Source organism: Pan troglodytes, chromosome 4 (assembly GCF_028858775.2).
Source record: "Pan troglodytes isolate AG18354 chromosome 4, NHGRI_mPanTro3-v2.0_pri, whole genome shotgun sequence".
Taxonomy (NCBI): domain Eukaryota; kingdom Metazoa; phylum Chordata; class Mammalia; order Primates; family Hominidae; genus Pan; species Pan troglodytes.
Genome location: NC_072402.2, coordinates 14,335,776 through 14,353,072, shown reverse-complemented (window position 1 = coordinate 14,353,072; position 17,297 = coordinate 14,335,776). Strand labels below are relative to the sequence as shown.

The 17,297-nt window shown below is 39.4% G+C and overlaps 1 protein-coding gene across 2 annotated transcripts in view; it reads left to right on the top strand.

Moving 5' to 3' along the window:
• Positions 1 to 17,068, top strand: part of DNAH5 (dynein axonemal heavy chain 5) — a 327,271-nt gene extending 310,203 nt beyond the window's left edge. For both annotated transcript variants that reach the window (XM_016952957.4, XM_016952956.4), the window contains exons 77-79: positions 6,583 to 6,735; positions 7,150 to 7,381; positions 15,902 to 17,068. In XM_016952957.4, coding sequence (XP_016808446.4) covers positions 6,583 to 6,735; positions 7,150 to 7,381; positions 15,902 to 16,053 — 537 coding nt within the window. In that variant the 3' untranslated portion in view covers positions 16,054 to 17,068. The remainder of the gene's footprint in view (positions 1 to 6,582; positions 6,736 to 7,149; positions 7,382 to 15,901) is intronic.
• Positions 17,069 to 17,297: the final 229 nt, after the last annotated feature.

The window sequence follows — 17,297 nt, the reverse complement described above, 5'->3', positions numbered from 1 at the left end:
CTGCGCTTCTACTCCTCTCAACATCCAGCCACTTGTGTGTGTGCCCGCTATGGTCCCTTGGGTTTATATGGGCACAGGATGGGGGGTATGGTGGGCCAGAGTGGTCTTGGAAAATGCAACATTTGGGCATGAAAACAAGAGTGCCTGTTCTAACTTAGGTCGGTCTTTGGGCACAAGCCTGAGGGTGGAGCCTTCGCCAGGGACCCTGCCCTTCTCTACCCAGCACTTCCCTGCCCTGCTCTGGTATCACTATATCTGTAAATACAGTATGTAGTATGTATATATCAAAATAAAAGGATAAGAATTTAACAGCATGCTCACTGGTTACTGGTTAGTAATTGTGCTAAAGACAGATACAGTTTTAAGGAATAATTTTTCATTTGGAAAAGTAAAGTGAGTTCCTGAGTGTCTTTGTAAGTAGGAAAATAAGTGTATTTTAGTAGAGGACATTTGAAGGGTTGGAGCCTAAATGGTATTCTTCTCTTTGTTCTGTATTTGTTTGTGCATGTTTGTGTGATGTGTATGCACACCCATGTTATGGGGAGATGTAAGTGAAGTTGCTAAGATTAATTATGGTGAAAAAATACATAGGAAAAGAGTGGGAGGTGTAGCTGTCTTCTATAACCTATTTCTTGGGAAAATCTGGATCTACCCCATGGCTTCCTTTCCATCTGACTCCTGCCATTGTCTGGGGGACTCCACACCCACAGCATGAACCCAAGCAGGGCTGACCTGACAGGTCACTCCCAATGTCCTGCTCCCTAGATTTTCACTTCTGCTCCACTTCCTCATTCACTTGCCCTGCTACACCTAAAGGTTGGAAGGAGGGGGAAATCAAGACAGAAATGCAGGCATGGAAAGGCAACAGGATTCACCCCTTTGAGATCTCAAGTTATGCATGTGAATGAAACCAGCTTTCACTGGTGTGCATCGCCTCCAACTGGCTTCAATTGCCAGGAGTAGGCCTGGGAAGGTAGATACTTGAGGAGCTTCCGTGTTGGACACCCACCTGGAGAGTGCAGTGGCAGGTGTGGTAGGATTTTTTGACTGCCATAACAAAGTACCACCGACTGGGTGGCTTAAGCAACAGAAGTTTGTTTTCTTGCAATTCTGGAGGTGGCAAGTCCAAAATAGAACTGTTGGCCAGCCGTGCTCCCTTCAGAGTGTCTAGAAGAGCATCCTTCTTTGCTTCATTCTACTTTCTGGTGGCCCCAGGAGCTCCTTGGCTTGTGGCAGTCCTAGTCCAGTCTCTCCCTTTGTCTTGTGAAGATATGAAGATATGATTTTCTTTGCCCTGTGTACATTCACCTCATCTTCCCTCTATGCACATCTGTCTCTGTGTCCAAATTTCCCCTTTTTATAAGGACAGCAACATACTAGATTAGGGTCACCCTTATGCCCTCATTTTCACTTGATTTCCTCTGTAAAGACCCTTTTCCCACATAAGATCACGTTGTTAGGTGCTGGGGGTTAGGACTTCAATGTATGGTTTTGAGGGGACATAATTCAACCCATAGTGGGAGAGGTAGCTAGGTCATGGAAGCCATTCTCAACGGGGAGATTATAATGATGGAAGGTGAGGACGAGAGGAGAGGAGATGGGACAAAAACTGTTAAAGACTTATTTTAAAATTTATTTTACTTGACAAAAATTATATATATTTATGGTGTGCTGCATGTTGTTTTGAAAGATGTGTATGCTGTAGAATGGCTAAGCTGGGCTAATTAACATAGGCATTACCTCACATACTTAATTAACATTTTCTTGTGGTTCAGACCTAAAAGCCACTCTCAGCAATTTTCAAGAATACGGTCCATTGCAGCTGGGTGCAGTGGCTCATGCCTGTAATCCAGCACTTTGGGAGGCCAAGGCGGGCGGATCACGAGGTCAGGAGATCAAGACCATCCTGGCTAGCACGGTGAAACCCCGTCTCTACTAAAAAAATACAAAAAATTAGCTGGGTGTGGCAGCATGCGTCTGTAGTCCCAGCTACTCGGGAGGCTGTGGCAGGAGAATGGCGTGAACCTGGGAGGCAGAACCTGCAGTGAGCCAAGGTCGCACCACTGCCCTCCAGCCTGGGTGACAGAGCGAGACTCCCTCTCAAAAAAAAAAAAAAAAAATTGTCTATTGCTATAAACTATAGTCACCTTGTTGTAAAATAGATCTTTTGAACGTACTTCTCCTATCTAACTGAAAATTTATACTCTTTGATCAACAACTTCCTATTCCCTCCCTCCTCATTCCACCCTCTAGTCTCTGGTAACCACCATTCTACTCTCTATTTCTATGAGTTCAACTCTTTCAGGCTCCACATATAGGTAAGATGATGTAGTGTTTGCCTTTCTGTGCCTGGCTTATTTCACCTAGCATAATGGAGATGGGACAAAATTTATGGATGAGGTGAAAATCATGGAACCAAAGAACCGGATACTATGCTTAGGTCAAAGGACTGTCCTTGAACAAGTGAACTAGAAGTGGAGGTTGTGGTTGAAGAATGGAATGTGGAATGGGGGTGGTGCATGTTGGATTTCTTTTTTTTTTTTTTTCCTTGTGGAATTTTTTTTATGTAGAAGAAGAGAAAGGCAAATAAACATATATTAATATTCTACTTTCAATATAATTATTTTTAAAATGAATATGAGAATAAACATATGAGAAATGTTATTCTTTGCTAAAAGGAATAAACATATAAGGAGTGTTTATTCCTTTTATCAATAGCTATGTGATTTAATTTATTATCATCCAGTTCATGAAAAGAAGTTTCAATTAATAATATGATTCCATTCAAAGTATTGATTTATATCAAATTTTCCAATAATTTCCTATTTTGGAAAGTAAAGTTCCTATTAAATGTTACCTACTATAGTTTATTTCAGTCCTTTAAAAATTACTCTTTAATTCATTTGTCCATGTCCTTCTAGCAGTCACATATATAAGCTTCCTGATGAGCTAGGCTTTTCTTTTTTTTTTTTTTTTTTTTGATTTTTATTTTTTTATTTTTTTACACTCCCAGTTGGTTTTAATGAGTTGTATATATATATTTTTTTAATCCAAAAATTTAACTGTATTAATGTCTCATTTATAGTGTACCCTAGAACTTAAAGTATAATTTAAAAAAAAAAAAAAAAAAAAAACCTCATTGGATTTCTTAAGGCGGCTAAATAACTAGCTCTTTTCTCCGCCTGAATTCCAAAGCAATTAAATGGCAGAAAAGGAGTGGTGCAGATTAGAGAACATTTACTGATAAAGCTGATATTGAACAATGTGGCTTCAATCTGCTGGAAGGTGAGTTTTGCGGTTTTAAAAACAGTATTCGGAATCAGACAGACTTACCCACCAGCAGCACTACACTAGACAGCTTCCTCTACAGAGACTTCCCTGTGAAGCGAAGAGTGTGCAGGAGCACAAGAGAGAGTGTGGGAGCGGAAGAGAGTGTGTGGTCCCTTTCCCCCTGCTACCCCCAGTAATAAAAGCAGAAGGGGCTGGCTGGCTGGGCTTCCTAACTGTATCTCTATCTTTCCACCACTGCTATGGCTTCTCCAACCTGCTGCTGCCCTAGTGCCAAGCCACTGATCATACTTCAGGAGCTGCTGTTATAGCTGCACCCTACTTCCTTACGCCCCTCACCAGCTGGGTGCATCCCTGGGTCCAGACAGTTACTCTGGGACCCTCATTGTGGAGGCCTTGTCATCTGGGAGCTGTACCACCTGGAGCATGTGGCCTCTGAAGTCATCACAGCAGAGGGAAGGGAGATGGACAAGGCACCCCAGGTCTAGACTTTCTGGATTAGGAAGTGACCCATGCCACTTTCATTCACAGTCTGTAGATCAGAACTAGAGCCTTGGACCCAACCTAACTGCATGTGAGGCTGAGAAGTATAGGGGGCACATGGGACATCTGATGAGCAGACTGTGTCTCTGAAACAGCCAGAAACCAGATGAATTTCTTTACCTCCTGGGAGTGGGGAGAATGAGAGGGTCAAGGATCTTGGAATGTTATATGAAAGGAGCTCTCTCCCCATAGAAGGAAACATAGGAGTGGAAAAAATGCACCTCCCAACAGGCTAGTGTTTGAGGATGACAAAATTTAACATGAGAGCATGGGAGCAGAGGAATGAAATGGAATGGACATCAGGGTGATTAGAGAGCAGAGGGTCATGAGATAAGATAATAAGATGTTAAATGCATCATTCACATGGATGCTGAAGTCACCTAGAATGATTAATGAAAGTAAATAAAGGTAGTCTATGGGTTTTGAGTATGCACTTACTTGGCCAGAATACCCAGGTTGAAATCATGTCTCTTATGGGCTATCTAACTTGGGGTACACTAGTTGCCTTGTTGTGCCTCAGTTTCCTTATCTGTAAAAGGGAAATAATAGCATTATATAATTCCTAGCATTATTGTGAGGATTAAATGAGTTGATGTGTGTGAAGTGCTTAGAACAGTGCCTGGCATGTGGCCAGTGCTATGTAAGTGCTTGTGATTATTAATAGCAAAACTGCACCACCACCACCATCACCACCACCACCACCACCACCAACACCACTAACACTATCATAGTCATCATCCTCATGATTATTTGGGGAATTGAGTAGAAGAGTAAATCAGGAGCCAAATTCCTTCATGAATAAAAGGAAGTGACCAGCAGGTGATAGAAACAAGAAAGGGTAAGGACAGTACGTCCAGATGGCATGAGACTCAAAGGAAGAGAATGATGTAGCGTGATGATCTGACAATAACAGTCAGAAACGACAAGGTCACCTCCTCTTCTCCTGGCCCTGAGGGTTGTTGAGTATGAGGAAATCAGTAGCCTACATTTGGAGAAGGCTGTGAGGGAAGCAGTCTGTCCTGGGTAGAGGGTGTGGGGTGGGGGGCAGACTTCAGTTAAGAGAAGGGATGGAGAGAATGTTCCAGAATGAGGTGGAGGATCTAGAAGAGTTTTCTGATCATGGCACTGAAGATGCTGAAGGTAGAGTGGAAAGGCTTGGGAGGGAGGCTTGCCCCTTCTTATTGCCAAGGACAGAGGGGGATTGCGTCAGGTTGGGGGCTGCACAGAGAGGGCAGCCTACAGACGTGAGGTTGGTGGGTGGGAGGATAGAGGGTTGGCCTCTGTAGGTTACTTGGCTAAATGGGAAGGTGGTAGGACTTGTTTAGTGCTGAGCCTCAGGTATGTCATCCCGGGCTTCAGCAGATTACAAGGCAGTGAGTTCTGCAGGCAGCATATAGTGAGTAGGACTGCTGCTTCTTGTCTTCTCCATGTTATTCGATGACACCACCCTCCATCCCTCTCATCACATAGCTTAGAGACTCAGAATCAGCTTTGACCAGACCCCTTTATTTCCTTCTCATCTTTAATAAATCCATTGCCCATGCCAGAGAGTTTTCTATCTGAATTGCCTCCTCTCATTGCCAAGGACAGAGGGAGATTCTTCCAGATCACTGGCCATTGTGAGTTCCTTCCCTACCAAACCAGATCACCCACCTCGGTAGGACCCGGGAGGCTCTGGAACAGGAATCCCTGTCAGGGGCACTCTCTCGTTAGCGGCTCCCTCTGCCCTCAGACCGAACGTAGTATAAACACACATCTCTTTTAGTTAACAGACCTATAAAGATAGCAGACAATGAGTGATTCAATTCTTAAATTATGATCATTTTATTCAGGTTTTTATTCTTCTCAGCTTATTATCAGACTTTGGAATCTCAATAACTCTTGAAAAATAGGCAAATTAATTCTTAAGGTATTTGAAATTCAAGTGTTATACCCAGGTTGATTACTACATTTATTCATACATAAAATATTGCAATTACAGTAAAATGTTATAATCTATGATTTGAAGATACCTTACACTGCTGCTGCTGATGACATTAATGACATATTCATGCCAGTTGTCATAATGGAAGTTCCACAGGTGAATTCAGGGAGAAAGTCAGAAGCAATAAATGCAAATAGTTTGTGGATGATAAAGAGTCTTGGGTTTCCATTTTTTGCTCCTTCAAGAGAGGAAATAAAAATGTATTCTAAAGGGATAAACATTCTGGAAAATAACTGTTGTTTACCCCGTTAAAATTAAGTGTAGCAAGTCTTCTACAACTTATCCATGGGATCTGTTTTAAAGTGTTGATTTATCTTGATAAGGCCATGAGCATATTTAGGTGAATAAAAATCCTTTTTTATGTGTTATAGATTGAAATTGTAACCTAAGGAAAAATGAGGAATGCCTTTAAATTTAATCCAATAAATTGTTTTGATTCCTTTACAGCAGAATCAGTGATGAATATATTGGTACATGGAAAGTGATTCAATTGACGTTAGATATCTTGAACAGCTCTGTGAATTTATCGGATGTTCATGTGACGACTAGTATATTCTGTCATATCTTAGTAGCATTACTATTATTAAGGAGAAAGAATAATTTGAAACACTTATGCCAGAATCCAGGGAAAATTCATGACTTAGGGACTTTTTTCATTATAAAAGTGAAATTGATATTTCATCTTTTTTTTTTTTCAGTGAACATAGCTGGTTTACACTGCAGTATTAAACTTACATCAATTAATTGTTTTAATGTCTTCATTGCAGGCTTCTTGGGTTTCTAGTACACTGGGTTTCTGGTTTACTGAACTTATAGAAAGAAATAACCAGTTTACCTCGTGGGTTTTCAATGGCCGACCTCACTGCTTTTGGATGACAGGCTTTTTTAACCCCCAGGGATTTTTAACTGCAATGCGACAGGTAAGAGCTCTGATTTGCACCCGTTGTGTTATTATAATTTTCCTCCACAGGATTTTCTGTCATTATAGTTTTAAAGACTATAATAAGACAGAGAATGACTGTCTCTTTTTGGTACTAGCAGTTACATTGTCATGTACATAAATCCCAGCCCGTTGTTCTCAGGCTGCTAGCTCGACTTTCAAAATATTTATTTCTTATTTTTGTATTTGATTTGATTTTGTATTTCTTTTTAAAGTAGACATAGCTCAATTAGGATGTGATTTTTTTTTAATGAGAGAATCTTGCTAATTCTTTAAATACTATTGTACTTCCTTCGAGTTAGAGTGATTCGGAGCCAAGCTTTCATTATTGTTATACTCTTTCTATTAAGACAAACCTCTAACCGCTCCATTCATCTTTTGCTGCCCTGAATAGGAAATAACTCGGGCCAACAAAGGTTGGGCTCTGGACAATATGGTGCTTTGCAATGAAGTCACCAAATGGATGAAGGACGACATTTCTGCCCCTCCCACAGAGGGTGTCTATGTCTATGGCTTATATCTTGAAGGTGCTGGCTGGGACAAGAGGAACATGAAACTCATTGAATCAAAGCCAAAAGTGCTCTTTGAGTTGATGCCTGTCGTAAGGATTTATGCAGAAAACAATAGTAAGTTGTCTTGTACCTTCAGTAAGGGCTCGCATTGTTCGTTTGGATGACATTATCAACACAGGATTTCATTATTTTTGTTATCATGTAGTAGAGATTTTACTCTCTTATCAATTAGCTTTACATTCACACCCATGTTTAATGTTTACTGACCTCTAGGCACTTTCTTGAGTATACTGAGGAGGCAATAGTTCTAGATAGTACTTGCTTATCTAATAAAGCAGATTAACATGTGTGGATACTCATGAAATATTAGCTGATGAGATAGGAAAGAAATGTTTGGCATAATTAATAGGCATGGGAAAGGAGAGTCAGATAACAGTGGGATGAAGTGAGCAGGGCCTGAGTCTCAGGAGCATTTGGGCCTGGACTGAGCTTTGAAGAATGTATACAATGTGGTGGGGTAGGCTGTGGTAAGGAGACTTTCTAGATAAGACTGCACAGGGCTCAGTTGAAGGCTGTGGTTCTACCAACTTGGAGGTTTGAACCAGGCAGTGAATTCTAGATTGAATTCAGAGGCATTTGGCTTAATCCTGTAGCTAATGGTAAAATACTGGGTTCTTACTTCAGTCTTTGAATGTAATAACACTTCTGTGAAGTACACACGTGATTCTAATTAAACAAAATTATCAAAGCTGTACTTGACAAGTCTAAAAATGCCTAAACTATTTTCTGTTATTGGATTGATGTTTTCTGGAGGCTTTTTTTGTCACCTTTCACTCAGCTAACATCTCTACAGCAATAACCACATTTCAGCACACGAGGGAATTCCCTGTTCGTTTTAGAAGCATAAACCATAAACTCTAGCCATGATAGTGGATCCCAAGGAAGTACTGATTTTATGACAGAAGCACAAAATATTATAACAAGTAAAGGGATAAAATAATTTATGAACTACAAGTATTTATTTATTTATTTATTTATATGAGACAGAGTCTCGTTCTGTCACCCAGGCTGGAGTGCAGTGGCACAATCTCAGCTCACTGCAACCTCCAACTCCCGAGTTCAAGCGATTCTCCTGCCTCAGCCTCCTGAGTAGCTGGGATTACAGGTGTGCACCACCACATCCAGCTAATTTTTGTATTTTTACTAGAGACAGGGCTTCACCATGTTGATTAGGCTGGTCTCGAACTCCTGACCTCATGATCTGCCCCCGCCTTGGCCTCCCAAAGTGCTAGGATTATAGGCGTGAGCCACCATGCCCAGCCCCAAGTATTTATTTTTTAAGCAAACATTTGCTGGATGTCTAATATTTACCAGCCATAACCTTAGGTGTTAGGGATGCAAAGATCATTGTGAACCAGATCCAGCTCCCAGAGACTCACAGTCTAGTGAAAGAGACCCATAGTAACTAAATAATGAAAATACAAATTGATACATGTTACAAAAGAGGTGCTCAGAAAGAAAACATAAAGATGTCTAGGAGTTTAAGGGTGATTGCTTTTGAGATGTGCTTTGGAGGACAAGAATGAGAGTTATGGGGAGTTAGACTTTTCGTGGCAGAGGGAAATAGCATTAGCTCGCTTGGTCATTCAGTAACTACTTACTGACCATCTGCCAAACACTGCCCTAGTGCTGGGGTTGCAGCACTGAGAAAAGACCAAACAGGCTTCCCATTCTCGTGGAGCTGAGTCGCAAACAGGGGTGATAGCCATAAAAGAAACAAATATAGTTGGGCCTTGTTACTCACAGATTTGTTTTTGTGAATTTGCCTACCTGCTAAAATTTCTCTGTAGCCCCCAAATCAATACTAATGGCACTTTTATGGTCATTCACATGGTCATTCACAAATATGTGCAAAGCAGCAAACAATTGGAGTTGCCAGACATACATATTTCTAGCTGGGGCCAAACAAGGTGAGGCTGTGCCTTCTTGTTCCAGCTTTCATATTACAACTAAGTGTCCTGTTTGTTGTCTCTTTAGTACTATGTTTTTCAATTTTTGGGGGGTACTTTTTCCTATTTAAAATGGCCCCCAAATGTAGTGTTTAAGTCTGCTGTTTCTGAGCACAAGAAGGCTATGCCTTATGGAGAAAACACATGTGTTGGACAAACTGACTTCAGGCATTAGTTATAGTGCTGTTGGCCTTCAGTGCAATGGTAATAAATCAACCATATATATTAAAAAGATATCCTTAAACAGAAACACACATAAAGCAAGATTATGTATTGACTGCTTGATGGAAATGTTGTGACCGGAGGCTTGCAGGAAACTAACCCTGTATTTCCCCTAGGAGAAATGGCTTGGCGTTTGTTAATTCAATATTCATGGTGACTTTATAGGACATAACTACTGTGTATAATGAGAGTTGACTAGAAATGAACATACTGATTTCAGATACTTCTTGTTTCTCTGCAAAAAACACATGCATGGTGTCTTAGTCCATTTTCTGTGGCTATAACAAAATACTACAGACTGGGCATGTGATAGACAATAGAAGTTTATTTTGCTCCTGGTTCTGGAGGCTGGGAAGTCCAAGGGCATGATGCCACCATCTGGTGAGGGTCATTCCATGGTCACAGACAGAAGGTAGAAGTAAGCATGTGAGACAGAGAGGGGCACCAGGAGCTGGACTTGGTTTATAGCAACGCACTCTTGCAATAACTATCTCACTGGCATGATGATGACATTAATTCATTCATAAGGGATTCACCCTTTTGACCCAATCACCTTTTATCAGACTCTACCTCCAAATATGGTTGCACCAGTGATTAAGTTTTCAACACATGAAATTTTAGGGGACAAATTCAAGCCATACACATGGTTTGAGTGTAAGATAATTTAGGAGTTCTGTGAGAAATACTGAGCTGAGATCCAAGTGATAGAAAGAGGCTATGCTAACATCCTGGATCAGAGGCAAGAGTGGAAAGTCATGAGGTGGTAATGGATGTGCTGGGTTTGATGAAGAGTTTAGTTCTGGGATTTAGAAGACAGACCCAGTCCAGGTTAGCTGGATGTTAGCAGTGTGTAGGTGGATAACAAAGTTTCCACATGAAGGAGGTTCTTCAGGTAGACGTGGAAATGGGAGAGTTGGAAGAGAGAAATGATATTTATGGAGAATGTTTAAAGGTGGATTTCACACCATGTCTCATTGAGTCTTTACAAAAGTTTGCTAGAGAAATGATTTTGCTTTGAGGACAACAAGCTAGAGAGGCTGTGATTTGTTGAAGGGAATAAGGATTGCCTTGGGAGGGGACCAGTGTTTAAAACATGAAGGAAGAAGAGCCTGTGAAGGGGAGAGTTGAGCATCAGATTAGGAACACGAAGGTTCTCAGCACACTGCTTGGCACATGGTGTAGTACAATATTTATTAGTTGAATCTAAAAAGATAAATGTGTCTACCTGGGCTTAGGCAAGCATACTGCCTATGGCTTTGTATTTACTGGTTCTTAGGGTAGTGTGACATCTTGGGACAGTAATTATTTTATAGAAATAATAATCAAGTGTTCCTTTAGCCAAAAATAGTATTTTAGAAAAATTGCTTTATCATATCATTGCATCTAGTCAACATATTGTAAAAATGTTTCCCTTATAAAATGAAATAAAAACCTTTTTCCAGTTGAGTTACATGTTCCTGTTTTTTCTTGTGACTAAACTATAAAAATCCATGGCAATTTGACATTGAACATCTCAGCATGGTAGTAATAAAGTAATAATTTTATAATACTGGCAATTCTTTATGATTTAAGAACAGATTTTTATAGAAGAACTATACCCACCTTGCTGGGTATTAGCCAGTGGTGATGCTCATTAGCAGCAGGTAAGGGAGAAAATAAAATAAGCAAAGGAAAAAGGGGCTAATTTCAAAGTATTAAAAGAAAACTTTAGTTCTTTATTCCTTTTTTGATTTCAGTAAGAGTTGGTGGAAACTTGGTTTGCCAAATAGCTTTGTTGTTGAAGAGGTGTTTCTTTAGTGATGGAAAACTAACATTCTGTTACCCCTTTCATGCGATATATTTAATTTTTACTCAATTTTGATAATTGAGCAGGGCTCTAATTGACTTAAAGGGGTGTGTAGCATCATTAATGACCAAAGTGCAGCATTTAAAAATTGGAATTCTTATAGTTAACAGTTTTTACATTAATATGAAGGAAAATTTTTCGATTTAAATAATCATTAAAATATAGATATAGGACTGGTTTGTTTTCTACAAGAAGAAATCTAGATATTTATTTTAATTCTAAAAATTGAGTGATATACCCTGAAACTTGAAAAAGAAATCATGTTTCTTGCTAGAAAATCACAGGAAAGTCATTCAAATAGTACTAAATTCACCAAGAGGGTAAAGCCACACACACACTGTCTAGATCCTCTATTCTCAAAGGAAGCTGAAAAGGACAGATAGAAGAAAGATATGTGTCTTCACAGATTTATTATATGAGCAGATTGATGATTCTCAATGAACTTCAGAGCTGTAGCTGCTGTGATGGAAAACCATGATTGGAACATTTGCGAGGGACGAGGCAAGCCTTCTACGTACCTCTGGTCACTAAGCAGGTGCAAGAGGGGTCTCAATGGTTATTTCCTGCTAAGGAAAAAGTGTATCTAAGAACACCGTCTGACCCATTCTGACCTGAGACTGCAGATTTGGGACTGGGGTGGGGATAGCCATATGTGGTGACGAGGGGTAGAGACCTCCTGGCTCCTGAGCCCACAGGATTTAATCCACTGTCAGCTTGTCAACCTGGAAGTCTGTTAAAGTCATGGGAAACATGAGTCTGGGAAATTGTTTTAGTGAAAAGGTCCATGCGTAAGTAGATGCATGTGTGTGTATGTGCATGTGCATGTGTGTGTATGTGCGTGTGCATGTGTGGGTATGTATGTGTGCCTGTGTATGTGTGTGTGGAGACTGAGAGATAAAGAAGTGTCGAATAACGTCTCTATCTTAGGCACCTTCTACATTCCAGGCATTATACTATACCAGGCACATACGTGTGTTAACTTATTTAATCTTTACAACAACTCTGTCAAATTTATCATCCTCATTTTGCAGATGGAGAAATTAAGGCTTGGAGACACTGGGTAATTTGCCCATGATTCCTGGCTACTGACAGGGAAAGCTGGTATCAGAATCACATTTGTTTGTCATGAGGTATATGCAAACCTCTGGGAATTCCCATGGTTAATCTTCTACTTGAGATTCTGTGTTTACATGTCCTCTTAGTGCCTGGGATGAAACTTGAAAATGAGGACAGCTAAACTCAAAATGAGGACAGCTCCCTTGAATATCGAAGTCCTGAGTTAATTTTTCTCAGGTACCTGCTAAGGTAGACTGTAGGCAGTGGGAGGGCACAGGGAGAGCCCTCTGCGGATGGTGCTCTCCCTCCCCATACCTCCCTCCATCATGCTACAGGCTGAAAAGTGCTCGTGCCCCTGTTCACTGGTAGAGGACTGTGAGCCGAGGGCCAGGATACTCGGGTTGTTCTCCTGGCTTTTATCATCCTAGTCATTAGTCACGTGGCTTTGGAGGCATCTCAAATATGCCACAAATTGAACTCAGGTTTCTAGTTCTGTCCATTTCATTTTCATGTTTTCTGCAAAGGCAGAGGTATACATGCACAGTGCTTCCCAAGTATTGCAGAGATGAAGCGGAGAGGCCACGGATCCATTCTGACTAGGTTTCATTCTCAGTTATCACTATAGCTCTCTAATCTTGGACAACTCACCTCCTTCTGTTCCAGTTTTTGAATCTGTAAAATGATTAAATATTAGTACCCATCATATAGGATTATTGAGAGAATTAAACTGACAATGATATGTACATAGGAAGCATATAATAAATATTTTTTTCAATTGTTACTTTTATTAACATGCTTAGCTCACATGCTTTTTAAAGGATTGAAAGAAATAGTGTATGTTAAGAGTGAACTGTCTAGTAATTTAAATGTTATTAGCAAAAGGGTGGTTAAATAAAAGAATGACTTAACGATTCTATAGAGACTCTTTAACGATTATTTTGGATGTTGGAAGGAATATATGGAATGTATACTCACATGCAGATGAAAAATGCAAGATAGATAGGGAAGTTAAATAGTCAGAAAATGAAATTCCCCCAAGGTGTTTTATTAAAACCTTTAAGATCCTAAAGGGTATGGCTTGCCAATTTGCACAATCTCTTCTCTCTCCTCCTCCTTCTGGAACGCTAAGGCTTTAAACATACTTAGTTGATTTGTCCTACCTACCTAGCATGCTTATTTTTGTCTTCAAAGTTATTTGTCTAAGCAGGGGGATGGTTTCGAATCATCTGCTTATGTAGTTGTTTAGCATCTGTCAACGTTTTCACTATGAAATTATATCTTCAGTGGCTTCTAATCCTGCCGCAGAAATTTGCTGCACGCTGTGACTTGGCATGAGCACCTTCAGCTCCGAAGCAATTAAAAATAAATAGAATTGGATAAATATTTCAGAAAATTATTTTTACCTGCTTATTGAAGAGAATGCTATTTTTTCCCTCCATTTTTCTGTTGAGATTAAAATCCAAGTAGTCAAATACTTCTCAAGTTGTAATTATTGTAATTATCATGAGATTCAGATGTAAGGCACCAAAGGCTTACTTCAAGGTTTATAAAATGGTTAATCAAATCTGCAGCAAGAAGAATGACTTTTATATGTTTTACATGTTTAAAGATCCTAGGATTAAAGGATTTAACTATATCAGTGAGTATAGTTAGTGTTAACCGTATTGCATGATTCATTGTCATTCATTTACTTGTTCAGAATTTTTCATATATATTTACCTAATTATTATCACTAGTGATACATGCATAGAAATTGGAAAAATTATACTCAGACTTAAAAATTAGGTATCACATTGTTTTAGGTTGTTCCTAATGATTAATTTCATGAGATTAAGGAAACACAGAGTTTTAAAATACTATAAAATATCTTTGTTGTTTTAGAAGAAGGTTTCTCATTCTCTTGGTACTGTTGACATATTTGGTCTGGATAACTCTTTGTTTTGGGGGAGCTGTCCTGTGCATTATAGGATGTTAGCAGCATCCCTGACCTCTATTCATGAAGATGTTAGCAGCAAGCACACAGTTGCGTTAACCAAAAATGTCTTCAGATATTGGCAAATGTCCTCCGTAAGTAGAATTGTCCCTGGTTAAGAATCACTGCTTTAGGATTATTTATTTTATATTGAAACTTATGTATAACATTATTGTATTCAAATGTTTCACTTCTTCTAATACAATTAATTAAATTTATAGTGGATATGTAAAAACACAGGGCACAGCAGGTTACAAGTTCTATTGGATCAAATAATGAGACTTCAGTTTCTGATAGTGCCTTGCTTCTGTAATTTTCTGGAAAAGGTAAATTTTTGAGCATGTCAGTTTTGAGAAATAAATTCACTAACTCTGATGTGTTTCAGTGCCCATGTTTGTAACATTAATTCACAAAAGCAGAGCATCCTCTTAGTTAAATGTGATTTCACCTGAATAGTTAAGTGAGGGTTTTTAAATTTTTTTATAATATTGACTTTCCGGAAGAGTACAGGGATGGGTGTAGACACACTCTTGTCCTCAAAAAATGTATAATCTGGAAGAGAATATTAAATCATATACTGTTTCCTGAGATGCATGTTAGGAGATGTGCAGATAAACTACTGTGGGCAGAGTGGATTTCATAAGAAGCTAATGAGGCTTAAACTCCCAGGCTGTTCACAGGCAGAGTCTCCTTCCAAAGCCTACTTTTTTATTTATAAATTTTACTCCTTTTCTTAAAGAGGGCCCTCATGAATTGTATAAGTTTAAGTCCCCACAGACCTGGACCTGTCTCTGAGCATGGGGTTTCCAAGGCTGGAGAGAAAGGGAGCATGTGGGTGGAGATGGATGTGTTAGAAAGGATCTCTGAAGGATGGACATACATAGATTGCCTTTCATTGCAGTGTCATTTTGGAAACTGCATCTATTCTTCTACTCCAGAAAGGTAGACTGAGTCTCAGGGAGGTGAATTGGGCCATTAGTCTCTGCGTCCCAGCAATTTTATTTCTCTACATATATGGAGAATTCACAATACCTGATTTAGCTGGGGGGTGGGGAGGCACCCTCTGTCCTGGGATTTAAAATGTGATGTAGACTATGGCCTGCAGGGTTGAAGATTTTGAAATAATAAAGTAATGCCCACTGGTGCTGGATGCCTGAGTAAAAGTGAGATGTGTGTGTGCTCAAGGTTTGGTGAGGAGGTGAAGGATAACAGGTGGAGGGGATGTTGAGTGAACAGGTGCAAAGGAGAGAGAGGAAGCATGTGGGCATGAGTTACTGTCCATGGTTCAGGGCAAGGGGCCAGCAGAGGCCACCAGAGGCTGTCTGGGTGTCTTGCCACAGCTGCTGGCACCGTGTGGGAGCATCTGCCTCACATCTAGGGATTGCCTGACCTCAGAAAGAATGTCCCTCATTCAGCCAAACCCATCTGTTTTTGAAATGACCTACAGAATGCAGAAGCATGGCTCTGCATTCTCCTTGGGCTCTAAAGTGGAAAATTCACCAAGTTCTTTTCTTTTATGTTTTTTGTAGCTTTACGAGATCCTCGGTTTTACTCCTGTCCCATCTATAAGAAGCCAGTTCGAACAGACTTGAACTACATTGCCGCTGTGGACCTCAGGACAGCCCAGACCCCTGAACACTGGGTGCTCCGTGGGGTTGCCCTTCTGTGTGATGTCAAGTAACATGTGGGGAGTGTCCCCACCCAATGCTTTGGAAAATGCAAGATCTAAATTATTGTAACCTTTATTTCTGTATGACTGCTGGACAGTGTATGTTAGGTCGTTTATGCAATTAATGAGCTGCATAGGTTTTCCCCACTCCTTAATTGGATGCTTATATTTTACTTGTTTCATCATTAGTGACCAATGTCTGAGTTTGTTGAAAATGTTATTTAGTGATATAAAAGTAAATTTACAGCATCCTAGTGAAGTGTGGCCCTCAAATCCACAGTAGTATATTTTCTTCTTACTTCGCTCCGAAGACTGACTAGGGTAAGCAGACAGTATTTCTCTGGGAGGAATATTCTTCTGTTAATGTGGCCTGGTAACAGCCAAGTTCTTGAAGGTAACAGGGCAAGTTTGTGCTGATTTTGCTTCTATTGCCTTTCGTATTTAGGTCAAGTTAAGAGACTTATTTTCAGGGTTTCAAGCAGCCAATTAAAAATACCTTTTAAAAAATAGAAGGAAATGGAAGAATGGATTAAGAATGTAAATAGAAAATTTATGTAAACATAGAGAATAAACGTAGAACAATGCTTAAGCCTACTTATATTTAATAATGAAATACTAATTGATAATTCTTATAATAAAAATTAAAGCTAAAAGTAAATCATAGCATGCTCTCAGTAAAACTGATCCACTCACAAATTGCTGGAGCAATGTAAATCAACCCAACCTTTTTGTAAAATGATTAAATACAGAAAGAGCCATAAAAATATTCACACACTTGGATCTTTATTTTCTCTACATCAAGGAAACAATTTAAAAGACTGAAAACAGTCTATATAAAATTGCATTTAATAACAGAAAAAAATGGAAAAATCATAAATATTCAATAGTCAGGCTATGGTTAAGGAAATTAAGAGCTATTTGGCAACCATAAAAAACAATTTTGAAGATTCCATAATATGAAATGGTAGACCCAGACTGTTAAGTGAAAGATTTAGTTTACAAAATATTGAGCTCACTGTGATTATAACAGCAAATATATTTGCATGTGGACAAAGATTAGATGGCAAGATAGAAAAATAAGAACAGATGTGATAGCAAGAATTATAGTTGGCTTGAAAAAATGTGATGATCAGGAGAAAATATTTAAAAAGGGTAGAAATATTAGACGGTGCGTAGGGACTTTCTATGGACTTTTATTAATTAGGAAACATTATCAAAGGAACTTTTCACGTATTTTTCTTTAAATTCTGGTTAGA